This window comes from Pollicipes pollicipes, unplaced genomic scaffold, assembly GCF_011947565.3.
Source record: "Pollicipes pollicipes isolate AB1234 unplaced genomic scaffold, Ppol_2.1 Scaffold_4740;HRSCAF=5597_pilon_pilon_pilon, whole genome shotgun sequence".
NCBI classification, from domain to species: Eukaryota; Metazoa; Arthropoda; class Thecostraca; order Pollicipedomorpha; family Pollicipedidae; genus Pollicipes; species Pollicipes pollicipes.
Genome location: NW_023596545.1, coordinates 12,430,771 through 12,453,660, shown reverse-complemented (window position 1 = coordinate 12,453,660; position 22,890 = coordinate 12,430,771). Strand labels below are relative to the sequence as shown.

General features: G+C 57.2%; 1 protein-coding gene across 1 annotated transcript; it reads left to right on the top strand.

The window, feature by feature from the left end:
• The first annotated feature begins 7,208 nt into the window (after nt 1–7,208).
• On the top strand, nt 7,209–13,081 carry LOC119098721 (transcription factor Sox-14). Its single transcript, XM_037221731.1, has 2 exons — nt 7,209–7,363; nt 10,587–13,081. Exons 1-2 carry the CDS (start codon nt 7,259–7,261, stop codon nt 11,292–11,294), a joined length of 813 nt encoding a protein of 270 aa, XP_037077626.1. The 5' UTR covers nt 7,209–7,258; the 3' UTR covers nt 11,295–13,081.
• The last annotated feature ends 9,809 nt before the right edge of the window (nt 13,082–22,890 follow it).

Genomic DNA, 22,890 nt, shown 5'->3' with positions numbered 1-22,890 from the left:
GAATCAATATTTAATTAATTTGAATCAAAGTCGGATCATAAGTGTAGCTTAAGATTCGAAGATCAATAGCTCACATGACAGGTAACAGCTACCTTCATCCAGGTTGGTGGCATACGTTGAATTAGGCAAAACTTAGTTGAATTATCGTAGCTAATCATAACACCCTATGCAACTGATGGCAGAAAATAGCCGCTTACACACACACAATATGATGACCATGCAGTGCATTTGGGAAAGAGTAGCCAGGCCTTTCATAAATGTATACACCAAGCCCCAGATCTTCCATCGCATAATAAGTGTAAAGCTGGTGGACGACCGCTCGTTAATTCAGCGAATACAGATTTGTATTCATGCTCTTGAACAGGGCTGCAAGACGGTTTGCTAACCTTACTGTGATGCAGACAATTACAAGCGATCAACATGCAGGAGCTGGTCAAGGGGTGTTACCAGCTTCTGAAACAGTAATAATGTTGTTACGTGCTGTCGTATAAGGAACGTTCATATTCATACAACTCACGTGGATTCGACACATGGCTCAGGCACTAGCATAATCGATTCTGAATCAGTTTCAAAATCGGCCATTCCAACGCGTTTGAGTCAACAGATCGTTCTGATGAGCATCTCACAGCTACGTTTGATTCCGATCACGATTCTGCTTTCAAGTGTTTTGACTGGAAACCGATTCAGTTCATGCACAGTTGAGCTAAGCTCAAGTCTGATGGGGATTTGGTGACACAGCCAGTTTATACTGCGCTTTTATGAGGTGATAACGGTGTCTGAAGGCATGAGCAGACGCTTGAGATAACTGCCAGAGCAGGTAAGACACCGAACATCTCCGGCATCTCTGGCCATTCGTGTTTGGGAAAGGAGCTAACCTTGAAAGGCCAACATTAGTGGTATGAGATGTGTGAGGACCATCCCTGCATTCCACGTGGTGATGTTCGGTCGGAAAAACTAAATCCACAGTAGCTAAATCTAGCTGAAATCTAGTACAGACGACGGGCGGAGATGGATTTAAGGAACTGGTTAATGTGAAGCTTATAAATTCGAAACTGCAAGTAAGCACTTGGCGCAAGATTGTGTATTTACTTTCAGACGCTGGCCAATGAAGGGCGATACTTTCGTCACAGCGACGCTTTAGTTCGTGGCGTTACGGCCGCAGAGAAAACACGTATGCATACTGTTTGTTGTGATTCGTTAGGTCCAAAACGAAACTGAGAATCAGGCATCTCTGCTCCTTCCGTTTTCCCCAAGACCAATCACTTTCATCACCACCTTGGCAAAGCCCGCTGTAGGGAGCCAACATGCAAGTAATAATCGCCAACGTCTTCAGTCACAGTGCTGTCACAGTCACAGTCACAGTCACGCCTGCTGCCAAGCCGTGTCGAAAACTGACAGCTCGTCTGGAAGATGGAGACCTTCACTGGCTGGTCGTAGTGAGACTGCTGGCTTGGCCACTGCGGAATCGAGGATATCGATTGGGATTGGCTGCACTTACCGGGATATCCGGTAACAGTGCTCAGATGGAGGGAGCGGGGGGGGGGGGCGGGGGGAAGGAGAGAGGGTGAGAGGGGGAGAGTGGCAGAGGATGAGTGGAGGGGAGGAAGATAGGAATAAAGGTGGGGAGGGAGGAGAGAGAGAGAGAGAGAGAGAGAGAGAGAGAGAGAGAGAGAGAGAGAGAGAGAGAGAGAGTGCTCCTCAGAGCGGCCGATGGTAATACGGACCGGTTCGGACCGGGGCGCGGCCCGGTGCTACCGCCGCCTGCTGCCGGCGGTCTGTGTCGGCCCAGCTGGCCGGCCCGGACCTGCCCGGCCGGCCAGCTGCCCACCGCATCACCTGGACAACACACCGCGGTGAGCCGACCCCCCCCCCCCCCTCAACCGATAAGCTGACTGCACGTGCTCACATGCGGATCCGACAAGAGCAGGGCGACGGGGGGGGGGTAGCTCTAGCCAAGGTTGCCTGTAAGTGGGCGATTCTCCGAAGTCAACATGAAGCAAGCAGTACATGTATCTCCGAATGTTGCATTATGCAACATGAGTGTATCATGATTTACGATTGTGTTAGAACCTAATATCTAAGTTTATTACTTAATTCATGCAAAATAAGCGTGCAAGCGATCCCATTTACATCGTGAAGAGCATAGGATCATCGTGAAGCACCTGCTCTTATGCGTGTGCGCCTGCGTTATTTAATTATGCAGGCGTCGCGATCTATTGTTTGAAGGCGCATGACAGGGACAGCGCTGCAGTGCATACGGAAGCTTCATACACGTCTTAAAATATCGTGTGACGAAGGTATTTATGATTGTACCTGCCTCTGTTTGCGTGTCTACCATTTCAACAGAAAGCAATGATATGCGCGAATTTAGTAGGAATGTATGTTAACAGGGACTCATACCAACGTTGGCGATGCGCATGCGCCGTTTATTATTTTCAGTTTCGGCATGCGTCTGTGCGCGCTTGGCATTGATCCTGTGTGTGGCGGCCCATTGCCACAGCTAACGTTACTCAGCAGCCGGATCTCCTCTCCGAAAGCTCCGCAGGCGCTCCCCAATAAAACACTCGGCCAAACTGGGCCACCCGGCTGGTATTTAACGGCCTCATCTCTGCGACGTAACTCACGCACACCCCAAGCTCTTCCGCTTAAATGGGGCCATTCGGGCCAGCAGCTAAGCGCGCGGACGGGCCTGCCCGGCGCACGAGGCCGGGATTTGTGACTGACGCCGCGTGGACATCCGCATTCATCGGGTTCGACTTTCTGGATCGGCCTTGCCGGCCGGGCTGCAGCCGTCCGCGCCCCCGCGGGATGTGCCCCGGTCACCCCGCTCGCCGGTGTATGTGTTTCGGCCGCCTTTTCTGGCGTGGTGACGCGCCCGGCGCGCCAAACACCCTTCCGACGCGCCCGCGCATCGATTGACGAGCAGAGTTGCATAAACGGCGCGGCCAAAAACGCGCGCAAGAAGTCTCCTCGCGCGCGCCGTGATTGGACACGTTTATAATCTATCGGGTATTTGCGCTGGCCTCGTTTACGGCAAAAAGACGCTGTTTGCCGGCGCGCTGCACCATGGATCTGTCAGCGTCGAGTTATCGTTGGCAGCGTTGCAAGGTTGCGCGTCGAAAAAGTCGACGAGCGCAGGCGGGCGAGGAATGTCCGGGTCGCGCCGCGTCGTGTTGATGTGGAGCCAGGCGGCGCGCAGACAGCGCTCTCCGCTTGTACCTGCCGCGCCGGCCGGGACCTTTGCAAGGACCGCCTCCCCTGCATCCGCCTCCTGCAAGGACGGTCTGTCTGCGCCCGCTCCGCCAACCGGGGTCTGGGAAGGGACTCCCTCTGCGCGGACCTGACCTGTCAGTTAGCCGAACGTCGGGGACTCCCTTTTGTGTCTGTCCCGCCAGGTAGAACACCGGCAAAGACTCCTCTCTCGCGGCCGTAGAGCGGCCGTCTTATTCGCCATAATCCTCACACAGCTCCTCGGGTCTGCCAGTGTCCTTCCCCGCACCTGCCGGCGCGGCGGACCAGTTTCCGCTCGCCTTCGCACCTGCCGCTCGGACCTACGGAGGGGCTCCCCCCCCCCCCCCCCACCGGCCCCGGGCAGAGGCGGGGAAGGGCCCGCAGAACGAACAGCGCCCGTCGAACGCACCGCCGCGGTCGGCTCGGGAAGGTGGGAGGGCGGGCAGGTCACCGGGTGCGGACGCCTTCTGCGCAGTCGGTCCGGCTCCGCCCGGGTCAAATGCTGCTGGCAGACGAGCCGAACGGTTCTCAGAACCGGCAGCGCCCTCGGCGCGTGTGCCGGCGGCCCGGCGCGGTGTGCACGGCCACAGCTGCGGAGACAGACGTGCGCCGCAGATCGCCGGCGGCCCCTCGCGTTTCGTTTGATCGTCCGAGGCGTATGCAGTACGCGGTATCCTTATCGGCCGTGTCGGGACCTGCCGACGCGATAACGGGACGCCAGCTGCAGCGCGACTCGAAGGCAGCGCTGTTTGGTCTGTCGTGCGGCTGGCAACCGACCACAGAGCTGCGGCGCCCCTCCTCCGGTGCTCCGTTACTCCCCCTGTCGTCCTTCGCCTGCTCCTGACGCCGCACGCGGGTCCGCCGTCGGTCCACCCGACAGCTGTCTGGTATGCCGCTCAGCGCCAAGTCGGCAACGCACGACGCACTGCGGCGGTTTATCGCCACCGTGCCGCGTCAAGCTGCCCGCCGAAGGCCGTGTCCTGCTGACCCGGCAGCCGTGTCACGGTCGCCGGGGGCGGCGCGGCCACCGCCGACGCGTCGCACCCGCGGCCCGGCGTCGTATTGCTCGGCCGGTCCGATGCCCGATATTGCACGTCCTGTTATTACGAGAGCCGCTGTCGGTGCGGCGCCGTCGGACTGCCGCCCCGGGTAAACTGCGCACTCGGGTCCGTGCAACACCCCGCCCCCCCGCCCCCCGCCGGGCCGCCCCGTCATGCGGGAGCGATGCCCTGATCAGGGTCGCCCGCCATGCACCCCCCGAACGGTCGGCACGTGCGCCGAGCTGCTGCCAGCGCCGCACCGCAATCGCCAGCTGTCGCTGCCAAACGTGCGTGCGTCTATATATCAGCGTGCAACGAGCGGATCCAGGATCCTCGGATTAGACGTTCGAGCCAAACGAACTGAGCGGCCGGCTTATTTATACGCGTCATGCGTCGGCAGCCGGTCTGTCGGCCCCAGGGTGGCATTTGCACCCTGTGACCTCCTGAGAACACGCTCAGCTGACAGATAGCCACAGCAGCTGACGGACGTCGGCCTCAGCTGACGAGGACGTCTATCAGCTGACGCCTGCGTAATAGAGCTGCCACTTCTGAAGGTGCTAAACCCAACCCAGCCCGGATCCCGAATTTGAAAGCTGGGCCGCCCCGCAAGGAACTGTCCTTGGAAAAGGCACGCTCAGGTCTGCGGATCTAATTTTTTCCTCAGTTAGGTGATCTAATGCGGTGGCAATGCATGTCCCATAATTTTGAGAAAGAATAGCCAAAGCTACCCAGCCGCAGGCTTTTCAGCATTAGCATTAACGTAAAAAGAACTGACTTAATGTTACCCACCCGCAAACGTTTAATCTGAGTTTTCTGCTCGGCATACTAAAACAGAACGTGGGTGGTATTTTCGTCCGGCTGCCAGCTCAGGCATGTTTCTCAGCACCGAATGTTTGGCTTTTCTGCTGTCTCTGGTGATACAATATGCCTCATGTTTGTTATCCTAGCCATTAATTCATTTAAGTGTATAACATTAGGCGCCGATAAGTGCGGCGATTTTGTTAACGAATATCGCTGGCCCTTCCACCATTAGCATGCATCATAAGTGCTAGATAAGCGTTTAGATCTCGCAATCTAGTTCATAGCTCGTGTTCATTTTGGCAAGTTAAGTGTTAATTTTAAGAAAATCTTGAATTTTTTCAAATGCCAAAATTCTAATTCTGAGAACAGTTGGTTCTGAAAATGTGCGAAATTTCGCAGCTCTGCCAGAAAACCGCGTCAAGAGCCCCGCAGTTTGTCTACGCGTCTTGCGGACGCCCGGGCCCCAAAGTGGCTGCTTCGTCGCACCACTCCTTCTGACGTCATCGGCCCCGCGTCGCACGCTTACCTCGCTTCCATGAAAACGGTCCTCCTGCGAAAACAACTCTGACGCCGCCAACGATGCGGCGCCTGGCACCGCGCCCTGCGGCGGCGCGAGCGGGCGGGAGTGACCTCAACCCCGGGTAACGGCGAGGGTCGCCGCTGCGGGTGGTGCAACGCCACGTAAGCGGGCGGCGCGGGCTGGCGGCGGCGCGGAAGCGGAAAGTCAACTGTGCACCGCCGGCCGTGCAGCGCGTGCACTGCACGTGTTTGCGGTGGCGTTTGGGTGTCGGAGGCTCCGTAAGATCGGGCAACTGGTTCGCTGGTGGGGCGCGAGGGCAAAATGACGCGAAAGCCTCGGCAAGGAGGCCGGATGGAGTGTTTGCAGTGGTGGACGTTAAACTGCACTGCCTTCCCACGGCTTACGACGAAATATGGCGTTGCCTCTGCCTTTTGTCCATTTAATTACTGATTATTAGCCACGCAGTGTTGCATGGAAAGGAGCTATTAAAAATGTACTCACCCTGCCCGCTGTATAGCTGTTGGAAAGCTACCGTGTTCTGGTGGGAACGGCGTGGCTGCTGCCTGCTCGCACAGCTAATTTATACACATGCTCACAGGTGCTCACAGGTGCTCACAGGTGCTCACCGGTGCTCACCGGTACGGCCTCATCCTTGGCGCACAAGCCTGAGGCGGCGGCCGGGCCGGGGCCGTTGCGCTGAGGCCCAGCAAAAAGCTCGCTGATTGGCGGCGGAGGAAGCGTTGAAGCTCCTTCCGCGCCCGCGAGGCCTTCGACCCGGGTGCGAAGGTCGGCACCTCGTCGGTGGGCCACAGAGGCCTCTCGAAACTTTCGAGTCGCGGCTGTTGTCTAACGGGGGTTATTAGGGATTCGATGCGCCGGGAATGTCTTCGACTTCCTGACGCGCCACTTCTTCAAATAATCGTGCGCGGCGCCAGTCGACATGCGCCGTTTTTGTCGCTTTTTGCCCGAGAGCTTCGTGAGGCGGCTCTTTAGTTTATAGTTCAATACGCTCCAGTGCTAGTGACCTTAGTCGTGACCTGCTTAGACAAAGTGATGGCTGCAGTGAAACATGGGGTCAATCTGATTTCTGGGGCGGCCTAGATACGATCAAATGTGTTTGCCTAATGTCTGGGGATAGCGTGCCGCGAACACTGCTTTGCAGAGTGGGTCTAAGTGTTTCTGTAAGGGCCTGTTGCACCGCCTGTGCTCTGTTCGGCCACGTTTCTAGACTGCCGTCAACGAAAGTCATCTGCGCGGTCAAAAAAAGGGATTGGTTTAAGTGTGCCACAGCCAAAAATCGCCAACTCCATGTGGGATTAACCAATTAACCAGGTAGGAAAGGCCAAATCCACACCCTAAATCGAGACGCTGGTTACCCCTCCGTCACCATTCCTGCTTTCGACCCACCCCTTCCCGCCTCTCTGTACGGCCCCGTCGGCCCGCGGGAGACCTCACGCGCGCCCCCATCCCCAGCAGCGCAGAGTACGATACTCCAGGGGCGTCCGTCGCTCCACTGCACAGCCGCGCAGCGTAGTTCGGCGGTCGGCCGCGCGCGGCGCGCCGGTCGCCGAATACTGACTCGCCGAGCGGCCGACGCTGGCGTCAGTTGGGCCGTTGTGACCGTGGGGAGCAGAGCTGGTCGCTGACGGGCGTCGGACCGCACCGCATGTGCAGAGCCATGGCGCTCAACCTCACCGAATACAAAATACGCTACCCGGATTTTCCCAAGTACATATGGGACTCGACGCACCCGTACTCTGATATCATGAGCGTAAGTCTCGGGCGAAGCCACTCGGTGTTGTCGTGTTTGGTGAGGGCGCGTTTTGCTGGGCCGCAATGGGCCTGATGTGGTGACTTTTTGCTTGTGTACGACTACATAAAATATTGCACGCTGTGAAGGAAAATTTGTTCTCCAGAAACACTAAAAAATGCACTCTATCACCTGGTGTAGTATTTTTTTCGTTGTGTTGCCCTAGCCCAAGTCTTCGCTCCCGCAGTGTGAATTTCGGGGCTCTCCCATAGACATTTATTACTTGTGTTCTATTCCCGAAATGAAGTGCAATATCCGGTTCTGCTGACTTAACATGGATTAGGGTGCATCTTAAACACCGCTATGGAATATGCAAACCGCGTATTATTTGAACATTTCCCTCTGCATAATTGCCGTTCAGTTTCATTGGTGTCTGTTGATTTGGAAAAAATATATAATGTTATTAGCGACTCGAGCTCACCCTCAATGACTGCCCAATTTTGATCACAAATTATATGCATGCTGCAAATCACAGTGGGATGTCTACCGCATACAGTAATGAAAATACACATCGAGCGCATTTTGATATCACCTCGATCGCAGATAAATTTGGCGTCATTTTTATGTTTTCGTTTAGTCAATCGTGGGTTAAGTAGTTGCATTTGTCGCATGCATTCAGTGGTGACTTGATACTTATGGTGGAATCTTAAATTGTTTGAGTCTTGTTCGTCTGGTTGTTTCTTGTCAACAACTTAAAGCTGAAGGGGCTAAACTTCTTTATTTGTTGTCGACGTTGGCTGGAATTGATTCTAGAAGTTCTAGATACTGAGGGAAATACCTGGCACTCACTTATTAATTTGACTCCACGTCGGAGCAAGTCTCCCATCATGCTTCGGAAAAAACATTGCAAGTGTTAAACCGGGAAACGGTTGCTCACGTCATCTTAATGTACAACGCCTAATTTGAATCTAACCTTGATCAGTGATTGACTTTGTTCTTTGAATTAAGCTGCTCTTTGCCTTGGATGTCACGGAGCTGGAACCTTCACAAATTATCGTTCCCATGTGTCTGCCGTTCTGATTTCCGTGGGAATACTTTCAAAAGGCTCGCAACACATTTATTAAGGGCTTGTGTTATGGAGATCCCAATCTGCGACTGTTGCATATAGCATAGGCAGAATGATCCAAACCAGCGTTGTCACCAGTCTCCACATTATTTTGTTTCTGCACGCGGCCGCGTCATCGTAGCCGTCGGCGCCTGAACCCCTGGATGCCGTCTTTGGATGGGGTGGCATTTTGTGAATAAGTTGTCCAAGCGTTCGTCAGCGCTCCATCTCTAACCGATGCATTCGAGGTGGCGCTTCAAACGTCCATCAATTTCAGTTTAGCGCAAATATTTGCCCGACATTCATGACTCGCTGGAAGTGAAAGCTTTCCCGAATTCCCGATGACTTGAGATCCTCGTGCACGACTCGCACTCTATTGGCGTGTTCTGACGTAAAACCTGCTACCGGGCCCGCTCTGAGAAACGGCGCGAACTTTCCGCGTCTGTCATGGCCAAGCGTTCAGTCATGTATCGGGCGATGTTGCCATTTCGTCATCCGACGAATCACCGGAAACGACCCGTTTGTCCTGCTCTCAACGAATAGCCGTGTTATCTGCAATCGACTGCATGTTGTGGGTATGCATGGGTCGCCACGTACGGGGCATCCGCCGAGCTCCCACGGCGCGGACACTCCTGCTCGGCACCGCTCAGCCGACTGACGGCCGACGTGTTTTGAAGTCGGGCCGAGCGACGCAGCGCCGAGCGCGGACGGACAGCCTATGCCATCTGTTGGCGGCTGCAGGAACTAAGTCGTGCCGGGGCTCCACGGCCAGTTTCTCGCCGTCGACCTTGGGTCTGTCGGCCCAGCGGAACCTGCTCAGCTTTGTGACCAAGTTTTTAGCTGATTATTATTCCGAGTCAATCTTCCGCGACTGATTGCATCGGAAGGACTGTTTGGAATACCAATGACGAGCAGCGGGCTCAGCTTGTCTCGTTTCCTGCCGGCCGGGCGGCGCCGCTCGTGACCCTCCGATCACATAGATCACCCGCGGTCGTGAGCGGCCGGGTGGCGCCCCGAGCCGCAGCTGACCGGCTGATTCCCGCCGCGCTGCGCCGCTCGCCGCGTCTTAGGAGAACGGTACCGCCGGCTTTAATACGCTGCCAACTTCCCCGTCACGCAATCGTCCGGTTCAAGGAAGGCCAATATCAATCAACGTTAAACGGGATCGTTATTCCCGGCTGGCTGTCGGCTCCGAACTGGAACAAACATGCAAGTCGCCGCTTAGGAGCTACAGTTGTTGAATTGTTGCCCACGGTAGATTGCATGCATATAGTCTTGTCACAGGATAGTGAAATACTGTATGGTCGCGGCATGCATGGCCGGCGTTTCATGCGGATCGTTCCGCAACTGCCGACAAATTTGCAAACTCGCTGATGTTCGACCGCCAAGCGATCTGAAATATATGAATCATGACCATCGTATCTATTTAATTCCGGTTGCGGAAATTTCACCGTCATTTGTATTGATGTTTGCATTTGAAAACGCGCAACACCAAACTGGGATGTGCCAATGCCACAGTTATCGGACTTGGGATACCACGGGGTCACAAACATGGGCTCCGATCAGCGCCGGCGGGCACGTGAAGCCACGAGCCGCCGGAGCCACGATCATGGGCGGCCGTCGATTGCCTGTTGGCCGGGCGCGCCAGGATGTTATTGTATCAGATCGTCGACCACAGCGCCCTCCCTCCGTTGAGCCGAGCCGCAAAATCAAACACGGGCGGTGCACGCTTCGGCTTTGATATGATCGGGGGCAACCATTGCGTGCAAGACAACGGACCGGGCGAAGGTCAGCGGTGGCCGACGGCCGGAAACCTGATATGTACTTGGTTTTGACTGCAGCACGCTGCGCTGGACCGAGCCACGAGTCAATTTCGGACGGCACTGTTTACGGTCCCCGGCGGCTCAGACGTCAGGTCCACGTTCAGCCGGCGAGAGGATTTGATGGATGTCGGCCGGTGGAGTTACCATGAAGTGAATATCTGTATGCATGCCTGAGGGCAATTTCCGTGGAGGGCTAAGTGAAGGTCGCCGTAACGCTCGGTTTGCGTCAAGGTTCTCAACGTGTTGTGATCTTCAACAAGGGTCGCACGGGCACGTCTGACGTCGCATGCCTGACACTAGTCTGTTCTCCTTCCAGATCAAAAAGGACCGCCGGAACCCGGAGCACACCAAGCGTCCTTTGAACGCCTTCATGCTGTTCGCCAAGATCCAGCGCGAGCACATCACCACTAACTTCAACTGCAACCATTCGGAGATCTCCAAGGCGCTGGGCAAGCTGTGGCAGGACCTCAGTCGGGAGGAAAAGGACCCGTTCACTCAGGGCGCCAAGACGCTGGTCGAGCTGCACCGGCTCGAGTACCCCGACTACAAGTACCGGCCGCGCAAGAAGGGCGCCCCCAAAGAGCCGGCGCGCGCCGCGGCGCCCAAGAAGAGCGCGCCGCGTCGCGCCGCCGCCAAGAGTCGCAGCCAGCAGCTGCTGCAGAGCGTGGCGAGCCCGGCGCCGGCGAGCGCGGCGCCCGACAGCCCGCTGTCGTCGTGCTGCGGCCACTCTCCGGTGCACTGCGGCGGCCTGGCCAGCCCGGCCAGCGTGCTGCACACGCCGTACAGCCCCGTCTCCATCGGCTCCAGCAGCGGCTACGAGTCGGAGCTGCCCTACGAGCTGGGCCTGGCGCAGGACGACCCGCTGCACGGATTCTCGCCAGAGCCCGAGTCGGAGATCGACGCCGACCTGCGCGACATCGAGGTCACCGCCCTGGGCGAGAGCGCCATCCTCAACCCGCTCACCATGTTCCCGACGCTGGGGCTCACGTGCGACGACCTGGACGACCTGCGGCTGCAGCTGTAGGCGCCGCGCCGGCGCCCGCACCCCGTACAAACGCGCGCACGTGTGTACATACGGACTGGCTGGCTGTGGCGGGCGGCGCGCGGGCTGAGGCCGGCGCGACCCGCTCCGGCTCCTCCGTGCAATGATGACGCCCGCGCTCATGTACATAGCGGCGGCCGACGCACCCGTCGCCTCCGCCGACGCGATGTGCCGTATTTTTCTGAATCAAAACGGTGGCGCACGGCCGAGGGCGGAATACTCAGCGGCGGGCGGCGCGGCTGCGGCGAGGGTGGCGCGGCTGCGGCGAGCGCGGCGCGGGTGCGGCGAGCGCGACTGACGCGCCCTGCCATGTATTCACACTAGTCTTAGGCGGCGTCCGAGGGTCGCAACAGCGAGAACTTTACAGGTGGACGAGGGCGGAGCAGCCCGGTATATTTATTTTCCAACTGATCTCAGTTTGGAGGCAGGTGGCGACGCGCGCACACGGGGAACGCCCCATTCACCTCCTGGCTGAGTCGGACTAGGCGGCGCTGGTCTGTCGCTGAGGTTCGCTCGAGACGAAAGGCTTGCGGTCGCTCGGCGGACGCCGCCCGCGCGACTCACAGATGTCCCGCCGGCGTCCGTCATTGGCTGGTCGGCGGCGCGTTCTCCCGGCGGCGTTCGGTGACCCAGCCTTCCCGAGAATCGCCGCAGGCGCCGCTGCCTACCTCGACCATTTGTCCTGCCCCGGTGCCGGAGGGCATTTGCGGCGCACAGTTGCTGTGTGCAGTGGCAGAGTTCGCTGATTGGTTGAATAGTTGAGTTGTTTTGAACTTGTTTTTATTCGGACGAGTGTTGTGCTGGTTGAGAGGGACCTGTGTGGGCGATGCTTGCTCATTCCATGTTTGGAGTAGTGGGTAGATTTCCTGGTAGCCTTGTACGATGCCGGCGCGGCGCCCAAGCATGGTGAAGCATAGAGCACGCGCCTAGGATTAAGGATAGTGTTTTGTAGCGCCGGCGCCGCCGGCCTCGGTCCACGGAGCTGCAATGGGTTGGTTATTCAGCAATCGTCCGATATGAGTTTCTGGCGCGGTGGTGGCTGCGGACAGCGCGTGCCCCGGTCTGGCGGCGAGCCGACGGCGGTCCGCGCACCGCTCGGTGCTTCTAAAACAAGGCTTGTGACGCCCCGGGGGCGACCGTTCTGCCTCCGCATAGCAATCCTCACCGCAGAGTCTATTTTTGTCGGGCAGAGGCGGCGTCCTCTCGCTGCCGTACGTACCCCCCTGTGCCTGTCGGCCCTCCTGTCCGAGCCGGTCGTTCCCGCACGTGCAATGACCGGGTCCGCCGGGGCTCGGCGGGGCCCGGGTCTCGCCAGGTCCCGGCCGGTCCGGCCGGCCCGCCCCGACCCGGAGGCCGCTTGTAAATGGACGTTTTTGTACGCGACGAGTCGGAGAATTGTCAGCTGTCTGATCTCCCCTTTGTAAATACCGAGGGAGGCGCCTCTCTCCCCCCGGTCTGGGCGGCGACAGGGCGGCGTCAGGGCCTCTGGCTCCTGGTCCGCCCCGCGCGCGCGCATACACGACACCGGCTGGTTTGGCTAGAGTCCGAGGACACCGCACGGTCTTAGGCAGAAAGCGACATAAGACATGGCATCCCATACCTCCACTTGTACATAGATAAACATATTGCCAGATTTGTACAGTTTGCTTAGTCGTGTTTTATTCGTGATTCACAGTGTATCTAGTCCGATTTTGTAATTTTGTATGATGTGTGCATTCAAGAGTCGTATCGTTTGTTACAAATATATTACACCACCAGCAGCAAATGCAGCGTCTGTTTCTCGTAAGATGCCAGAAGCATGCGCCATCAAGCGAACTGCAAAAAGGCCGAAGTGATCTAATGTGCTGCAACTTTGCACCAAACAGAACGCGTCGCTCGCTTTCGAACGTGCTCGGGCCGGTCATAGCAAGTTTATGGCATGCTGGCCTGTAGGTTAGCCTGCACATACCAGAATTCTAAGGAGAAAAACCGCGGTTTCCGTTTCACTACAAGGACAGCCGTGTCAGACAGCACAGGCACGGTAAGGAGCCGTCGGCCTTCACGTGTCTATTATTAGCCTGGTGGGTTTAGCGTGTTGTAAAACGACAGAAACAGGGAGCAATGGGATGGAGAGCAATCAATCACAACCTTGGACGGCAGGCCATTAACCTGTAAGCTTGCTATCCCGCTTGTAGTGTTATTGGACATGTGACTGGCACTTCCGTTAAGACTTGCAGCCTCCATCGCTAACCGCCAACAGTGCTACCTTTGTGCTACACGCGTTACGGCGCGAACTATACAGCGGCACCCTTACCTTGCCTTACGTTATCTTATCCTCGGATCCACTCTCCGACAGGATAATCTCGCGCGGGACGGGGGCAAACGCCGCCCGAGGGCACCGCCGTGCCGCGTGTGCGCAGCGCACCCGCGCACCGGACGGCAAACAGCAGACAAGTCTACTCCTGTCGCGGCCTGCCCCAGCCACTTTCGCAGGCGTCGCCGCCGGCCCAGACCTGTTTGGTGCCGCGGCACGGCCGGCCCGGCCCGGGCCGGCGCGTCGGGCCGCGTCGGCGCGGTAGCGCTGTGGAGACATCACGGCAGTGCCATCACCGCGAAGGACGCCGCGCTTTTTGCAGTGCGGTTGAGACTCGGCGTCGCCAAAACGACTGGTTCAGCTGCGTGGGTTGTTGTGGCCGGCACGCGGCGCAGAGGCTGCGTGGCCGGACTAGTTCATTCCCGGCCGCCGGTGGGGGTGTCTTTCCTGCTTCTCGGTCGTTCGAAGTCACCGCCGAACGGTGACTGGAGGAGGATCGCCGCCGAAACCCCGTGAAATATCGGTGCACATGACGGGGACGATTGCCACCCAGAGCCGTCGGTACTGTGCCGCGCTTTGCGCTTTTTGTCGTCATTTTTTGCTCATGGCTCCAAAACCGTCACGGGATGCTGCTCAGCAACGCTGGCGCAAAAACATCACAAAAACTGCCAGGTAAAAATAGCCCTACATAGCCATCCGAGTGAAAGAAACTCCGGCGACCTCCCGGCAGCGCGCCTTCCCGCCAGCTGTCAAGTGACGGTGCTCTCCGCAAAAACTGACCCAAATCATGTCCGAACACGAGTAGACTGACGCCACCAACTTTCGATCGACCTGCCCCAGAAATAGGTCGGCGCCAGAGCGATGCAATAGGCTGTTAGCGTGCTGCGAGCTTCCTGCCATCAGCCCGGTCCCGTCAGCGGGCTGTGAGTGGACTTTTTCCGACAGCTCACTCGATAACCGGCCTGGAAACATCAGGCTGCGGCCAGCGCGCCGGCGGGATGACGCCGCGGGGCACTCCGGTCGACCGTTGGTGCACGGGTGGTGCACCGCCAGTCTTGCCACCGGTCCACCAGCGGTCCACCGTTGGTGCACGGGTGGTGCACCGCTGGTCTTGTCACCGGTCCGCCAGCGGTCCACCGTTGGTGCACGGGTGGTGCGCCACTAGTCTTGCCACCGGTCCGCCAGCGGTCCAACGCTTGCCTTCTTGCTGGTCCACATCCGGTCCTGTCGGTGATCTGTTCGGCCTTGCTGCTGGTCTCTTCTGATTTCACCGCTGGTCCCTCCGGTCCCCTCGCCGGTCCCACCCCGGGAACCGGCGGTCTCTTCGATCCCACCCTGGTCTCTTCTGTCCTACCACCGGTCCCTTCGGTCCCTCCCCGTTTGTTCCGTCCTGGTCTCTCCGATCACACCGCTGCTCCCTCCGGTCTTGCCACTGGTCCCTCCGATCGCGCCATCGGTCCGCCGGTCCCTCCGGTCCTGCCACTGGTCCCTCCGATCGCGCCATCGGTCCGCCGGTCCCTCCGGTTCTGCCATTGGTCCCTCTGATCGCGCCATCGGCCCGCCGGTCCCTCCGGTCCTGCCACTGGTCCCTCCGATCGCGCCATCGGTCCGCCGGTCCCGCCTCTTCCGCCAGCGGCGCTTGCAACGCGCCGCCGTCCGACCCTCGGGGCGCGCCGTGACCAATGCAATCGCTGCATTGGTGGCGCACCTGCATCCGGCGGCGCTGAGCTTGGCCGGATGACGGCCCGCTCGCCGACCGTTTGTATTCCACCTGCCGACCCCTCCCCCTCCCCCGCCCACCGGCCGCCCCCACGGAAGGAGCGGGCGCCGGGCGGGCACGCGCTCGAGGAAGGCGGCCGCGAACGCTGCGCGTGGCGGGCCGCGCACCGGCGGACGCGAACCGGGGACGGGCCGGAGCTTCGGAGGGTCGGGCCCGCCTACTGGAAACGAACTTTGCGACAGAAAGCAGACTGAATGGCCTCTGAGGGGGTGTCAACGTCCCTGCTTGCATGAGCTGCAAGGTTAGTATCCCCGCCTGTCCCCAGCGACTGGTGACCGAGCTTTGACAGGGGGCCGGTGCTCCACGTACTCACCAGCCATGGAACGCAAGCTGTTTTTGCCTCGGTGGCGAGCGAACACAAGCGAGACGACTGCAACGCCTTTTTGTTACCCGTCATGCATAGGACCCCCGTTAAGTGCGTGCAATTGATGATGTTGTGGTCGGGAGCCTCATTAATGAATCACTAACCATTGAGTGGTTAGGAGAAACGCCTACTGCAAGTCATGTAATTGCAAGGACTACCGGCGAGGGGTCTGCCTCAGACCAAACAACTCAAACAGAGCTTGTGGCTGCTACGAATCGTCCCCGGGCGCCCGTCGGCAGAACCCTTGTAGGAATTCCCTTCATGGTCGGCCCCATTTCGCTGGGACGTGATGATGTTCACCGTTTTGCTCGCGGTCGAATGCGTCTGAGTCAGGTCATCTTGTCATGTCCAAGTGTCGTAAAGTGCAGCTCGTTACATTTGTACAATGGCAGCTGCTTCATGTAATTTTTACACCTGAACGGAAGAGTCGTGTTTATTTTTTCCACACCATAAATTTTCCGCTGATGGCCTCATTCTGCTATTCCAGTTTACAAAGATTTCATACAGGTGCTTGCCCATTAAAACCATCAGAGTGACACCTGCGGGCCCCTGAAAACACTGAGCATTATTCCAGCTTGCACCGCTCAAGTGTTCACCCGCCTGCACACTTCAGCAGAGTAAGGCTTGCGGTTTGGTCTCCTTGGCCTGCAGATGCGGTTTTGCAAAGCCGTGGCATTTTATGGACGAAAGCCGCAGAATAATAGATAGACTGCATGACTAATGGCGAGCACTGCATTTAGACCGTTGTCACTTTGACGAAGCGTTTCGGCTTTCGCGGGAAGCACGGCTCAAAGCGGCAGCGAAAGCCACCGTAAGAGGATTGCCAACTGTGTTACTTCGCGGCGAGCCCCGGCGTCCTACGCACCGTCGTAATCCGGCGCCGGGTCCGGACCGTCGCGCCTATTACGGCTCACCGGCGACAAAAACGGCGCCGATGACGGCTCCGTGACATCACCCCTCCTGTGACGTCATCTGCTGTGGTCAGGTAACGGTGCACCGGGGGATTTGCCAGCAGCGATTCTTTGCTCGCAGCCTCCCTGCGAGCGTGCTCCGAGGGAATCAGGTCAGCGCGCGCGCGTGTGTGTGTGTAGGGTGGGGGGCAGAACGAAGACGGTGTGATACGCAGCACAGCTTCCAGACGGTGATTCTCCACATTCGCTCGGTGGCCGCCTTAGAAACACCGTCGGCATGTCTGTGACGTCATGTTCGCATGCAGCATGAGCGGTATGATCTTCGGATCGATAATACCATACCGCCACGCTGCAGACATAGCTCACCTGTGTATGCGTCATACCAGCAATGCACGATCAAAGAAAGCCGCGCAGGTGCTAATGTGGTGAGGCCACGGGACTGACTGGCACCATTTTCAAACGAAAGGACTAAAAAGCACGTTTTCAGGGACATTGCGTGGCTGTTGCCCTTCCGGGACCTTAAGGTCGCATCAGGAGAAAGGAGAGCTGCAAACAATTTGTTGACCCCATTTTCGACGCGAGCAAAACCGGTTTGGGTTGCGTTGGGGTTGGTATTATAATGGAACCACGGACGATAGTAGTGCCTCAGTGGTGGGCTGTACTTGCCATTTGTCTGCCTGCCTTTGTGGTCTACTCATCTAGGGATTACGGATGTGACAGGGATTTTCTTTTATCTTGATGGATCCTACGGCATGCTATTTCATGTTGAGAATGACGTATTTTCTTTGTTGATGCTGTGTCCGGGGATGTTGAAGATTATATTTTTTTATGTTCTTCATCATAATATTCTTCTTTTGGTTTTATATCATACCGTTGTTGATAAGACCACGTTGACCGTCCCCCCCCCCCCCCCTCCAAGAAGGCCGGCGCCGCACCACCAGTCTTCTTCAGAGTTCGCCCTTAGCCTTGACACCAGCGGTGCCGAAACGCAAACATCTGGCAACGCTAATGCACCGTTCTTCACCTGCACCGGCGCTGAGGGTCGGGCCAGGCCGCCGCCACCCCCTATCTGATCTGATCTGATCTGGAACCCACTGTCGAGAGTCCCGCGCCGGTGGCGGCGGGCTCGCTCTCCAACGGCCGGGCTCCGGACGAGGCCCAGGCCCGAGGCCGCGTCCCCAGGGCGCCCGGACCAAATTGGTCCTGCGCTCGAGTACTGGGGTGCCGACGCCACGCGGCCGGAAGCCACGCTCAGTGATGGATATCAAAGCCAGCGTTTCCCAGAGGCTGCTTCCTCGGTGTCGCGGCTGACAGATTTTAATTACCATGGTAATCTTAACGCCATTAATTTCTCGGTGGCGCCGATGCTGCGCCCGCGCCGAGTGCATTTATACTCGTCATTACGCCCGGCTAGTTTCACGGCGCGTTTGTACTCTCTATACGGGGAGATTCATCAGCGGCTGGTCGGGCGCGGCCATTGTTCCCACCTGAGGGCAATGTTCCCACCTGGGCCGCGCGCGGTCGCGGCGGCTGCCCCCGCCCGCGCGCCGCGCTCCGTTCCCGCGCCGGCCGTGTTCCGCGCCGGTTACGCCGCCGGCCCGGTGACATCATGAGCCGTGCGAACCGGCCGGCAGCCGCCGGGCTGGCGGCGCTGCGTGTTGCCACCCCGGTCGCATGCACGTGCAGCGGCCGGTCAGCGAGGCGGGACGCCTCCGCCTCGGCCCGTGCCGCCGGTGTGTCCAAGACGACTGACTCACGCCCTCTACAAGACGGTGAGGAAACAACTTTTTCCATTAGGACTGACTTGAAGATAATCGACGCGGCATTCGAAACTTCTCCCCAAAGTTCGACGGTTTGTCCGCCCCTGATCCGTGCAGAGCGCTGCATCTCGCCCACTCAGCCCCCCCCCCCCCCCTGAACTGCCGGCGGCGGGTGGCAGTCGCGTGACGCCCCGGGCCAAGGGTCAGGGGTCGGACGGCGGCACGTCCGGAGGCCTCGGGCGGTGGGGAGGGGCGTCCGGGTGCCGCAGTGGCTGCTGTCGCCGGCGGGCCCGGGCCAGGCGAGCATCAGCGGACGCCCGGGCCCGACACCGGCTGGAAGAGGGCCGCGTGGTGGTGGCGAGCCCGGGGCAGGCAGGCACCAGCGAACGCCCGGGCCCGACACCGGCTGGAAGAGGGCCGCGTGGTGGTGGCGAGCCCAGGGCAGGCAGGCACCAGCGAACGCCCGGGCCCGACACCAGCTGGAAGAGGGCCGAGAGCGGGTGTCGGGCCTGGGCCAGGCGGGCACCAGCGAACGCCCGGGCCCGACACCGGCTGGAAGAGGGCTGAGTGGTGGTGGCGAGTCCGGGCCAGGCGAGCTCCAGCGGACGCCCGGGTACGGCACCGGCTGCAGGGGGCTGAAAAGTGGTGGCAGACGCCCGATGAGCGGCCCAGCTCAGCCCAGCTCAGACGGTGTCCGAAGGTGGTGTCGGAAGGGGTGTTCAAAAGTATCCAAAGGTGTCCGAAGGTGTCGGAAGGCGTCTGAAGGTGTCTGTGGTCGTCTGAGGGTGTCTGTGAAGGTGTCTGAAGGTGTCTGTGTAACATATAAGCGTGGTTTGAGAATTACCAGGTGTGGCTATCACCGACACGACCGATCACGAGGCCGAAACATATCGACCTAGCTGGCTGCATTGCAAGCATTGACTAATCAGAAAACTATGGCCAGCAGGCTACTAAGCGCATTTAATCCGTAAGCCCACGACCTCATCTAACGTGAATCACATTTGGCAAATATGTGCTTGAGACAAGTCATGTCAAGCCTCTCCTGAGCTTCAGGCCTGTTTGTACAGCGGCCGACGTCACTCAAGGGTCCTAGAGTCGCCGTGGGTGGATGAGTACATACACTGGCGTTTCGTTACTCCGTCGCCCTGCGGTTACAGTTCATCCAGTTTGCACCAGCGCCAATGCGCAGTTGCAGGCAGTCTGACTTCAGGGAGCGGTCCAGACCTCCGCTCGGTGACCGGAGCCCATATCGTGAGGGCGCATCTAATCTGGGGCGACGCCCCGTGTCCAGGTGGCCGGAATCGAACGCTAAGTCGGCCGCCAATCGTGTCCAAACTAAGCCGACCGCCCTTTGATCACACCGCCTTGTCTGAGCCGTGATCAGGTGACGCGCGCGGCTGACGGTGAGCGGTCGTGAGGACGCGTCCTCACGACCGTCCTCACGACTGTCCCCACGGGCGACGCGGCGCCCGCCCGAGATGCGATCGCGCCGACAGGAAGCGTTGACAAGCAGCGCGCCCGCGGGTCACAGGCATGTCCGGGACCGAGTGATGGACTCGTCTGCACCCAGCGGCCGCAGCCTGGCCTTGAGATATCGCCGCTTCCCGGTCGCAATCCGAATTAGATTGCACGGCAGAACGTCGGCCCCATGGCGCGGGAGCCTGAGCCGATCGTGCGCTGGGTATCGGTTTCCAAACGGCAGGTGTTTTCTTCACGCCCAAACAATGCTTCCGTCCGCGCAACAGTCACCGCCAATGCCGCGGCATCATTTCCGGCGTCGGTGTAAGCACGTGCAGTATCGCTCTCGCGGGTATCCGTCGCGGCATCGGCGCCTGGCAATCGACCGATGCGACGGCGCGCCGGGCGTGCGCGTCGCTCGCGTGAGGACACCATCGCCGATCGAAGGACCGTTTCGGCGTGGGCGGCACTTGAGTTATGCACATAGGACGTGGCGCACTCTTCCTCCTAGATTGGGTCATTTAGGTACTGGTGGTTTAGCTGTTGCCATGGTTGCTGAACCGTGGAGGGATTTGGACTGGGGAGGATGGGATTTAGCCCGAATTAAAACGAGATTACTCGAGTTGCAGCTTGCAGAGGTGGCATGGGTTCAGTATTTTGCATGCCGACTGACCACCTGTGTTCCTTCCATCTTGCTGAACTGATGTCATGTTATTCAACACGATCATTTCGTCTCAGCAGACTATTAACTTGCAGCAGATACGCCATTGTGAAAAAGCTGTGCAAAGACACGCCAGGTGTGTAGAAAGCAACTCAGCCAGCCAGCGACGACCGGCAGCCCACCGTGCCAGCGCTTATCTTCGGCGCGGCGTCGCCTGAGTTGTGAGCAGGGGAGCGGGCGTCGCCTGTCGACCCTGACCCCTGACCTCAGACCCGGGTGGTCCGCGCAGGGAAGGTCGCGTGTCTTCCGCGCCTGGATGGTGCCAGACCACGCGATAAGTAGACTGTCGGTTTCCTTGGCGACCACCACATCTCCGCGGCTGCCAATGGGAGTGCGTCGGGGGAGACGCCGAGGTCGGAGTTCAACTTGGAACCCTCGTGGCGCGTCAGCCCTCGGGCTGTGTCGTCTTCCCGCCTTCCCCCTTACTTGCCTTCTTTCAGATTAACTTCCGCTGCACGTGATATATATATATATATTAATATATTCCGCTGCACGTGATATATATATATATATATATATATATATATATATATATATATATATATATATATGTATATGCATGTATGTATATATGCATACATATATATATATATATATATATTCATTAATCTTAATTTAAGCCTTAACTGTAGTGTATGGTAAACGAGAATGGTAGAACTGATAACAGAACTGAATTAGAACTTTTGTACCACGATATTCTTGTACTTGAAAAGGGCAAGAATAGAACGAAAGCCAAAACTTAAAGATGAGCTAACAGGAGAGAGTTGTAAGCTAAGAGGCATTACCACCAGCGAGATTTTGACTAAAGAGTTACAAGATGCAGAGAGACAGTTGAGAGATATACGGGAATTGTGGCGCGCCGACCCAACAAGGTGTCCGTCTTCGTCATCTTGGACAAGGCCTCGTACATCAGCAGGATAGAGGACATATTGTCGGATGAACGCAAGTTTCAACGAGTCCGGCGGAATCTTACAAACCGGCTTAGGGCCAAGGTCAAAGGCCCGGAAACTAGAACAATGCATCAAAAAGCTCGTCAGTGCTGAGTCAGCAGTTATTTTCAATCAAACATGTGTAAAAGAAAGGATTCTGCCAAAATATTTCAATATATATATATATATATATATATATATATATATATGTATATATATATATATATATGTATATGTATATATGTATACATACATAATGGCTCTTAAGCACTAATATGGCCAATGTAGTCGCTGGCGGTCCATAACAGGCGCGACAACGTGCGTCGCGTTCTCTTGAAAGAAAAACGCAAGAAACAACGGATGATCGTACCCGCAAAAGCGTGGACGGTGTGTAGGATTAGCCATTCGTATTCAAGCAGAGACTGCATTTTCGTCCGTTTGAGACCTTTTGAACCATGTTATGTCTGCGACAAACATTGCTTTCGATTTCTGAATGCGAATCGCAAATGTTGATCACACTACGCAGCCTTACAGTCCCTACAGTCGTAGAACAGTGGCTGCATTGCCATTTTGCCTCGTTTCCGTCAAACGATCTCGTCGTGGCTACGTGATCAAAAGCGCTCACATTTCAGTGTCACTAGGTGCCCCCACATTTGAAAAGTGCCGCTATCTACTCATGGGTCTTGTGCTGGTGCCAACAACTGTGCAGAATCATAACGGTATGGTGTGAGCGCCGGGAAAAAAAACCGATTGGATCGGGAGAACTTTCCGTGAAGTCGTTTTACTGGCTTGTTCCGATCAATCGGGCCATTTAAGGACTGATGCCAATCCAGGCCATCAGGGCGGATACAGTCGTAAAGACAATGCGTGACGTAAGTGAATATGCCGTCTAAAAAGTGATAGTCAAGTTTAAGCCTGTATTACATATAATGGCGCCAGTAATCTACCGGGAAATTAGGTTGGTGCGATGTACTCAGCGTTGCCATTCCTTTGAACCGGTTTTGAATGCACCGCATTGTGGGATAAAACACGAGCCTTGAGGATTCACCGGTATATAGCCCGATTTATTGTTGCCGGTTTTCGCTAGGTAGTGGAGGAAGAAGTGAAACGTGATTTTTGGGGAGATGAGTCTTTTTGTTTCGGTTTCAATAAAAACATAAGCGGCCATGGATATTTTCCCAAATGAAATCCAATTGGCTGCCCGATTTCGCTATGGTTTGCCAGATTTTTACCGTTTCTTATTTTTGACAAAATCGTAATTTGTGAGTTGCTTGTAAAGCGGCCAAGGAAACTTTTCATGAAAGGTAAGACCAGTTCGGGAAATCTGAGACTATTCCCTTTTCAACTGCAACGTCCTTGGCT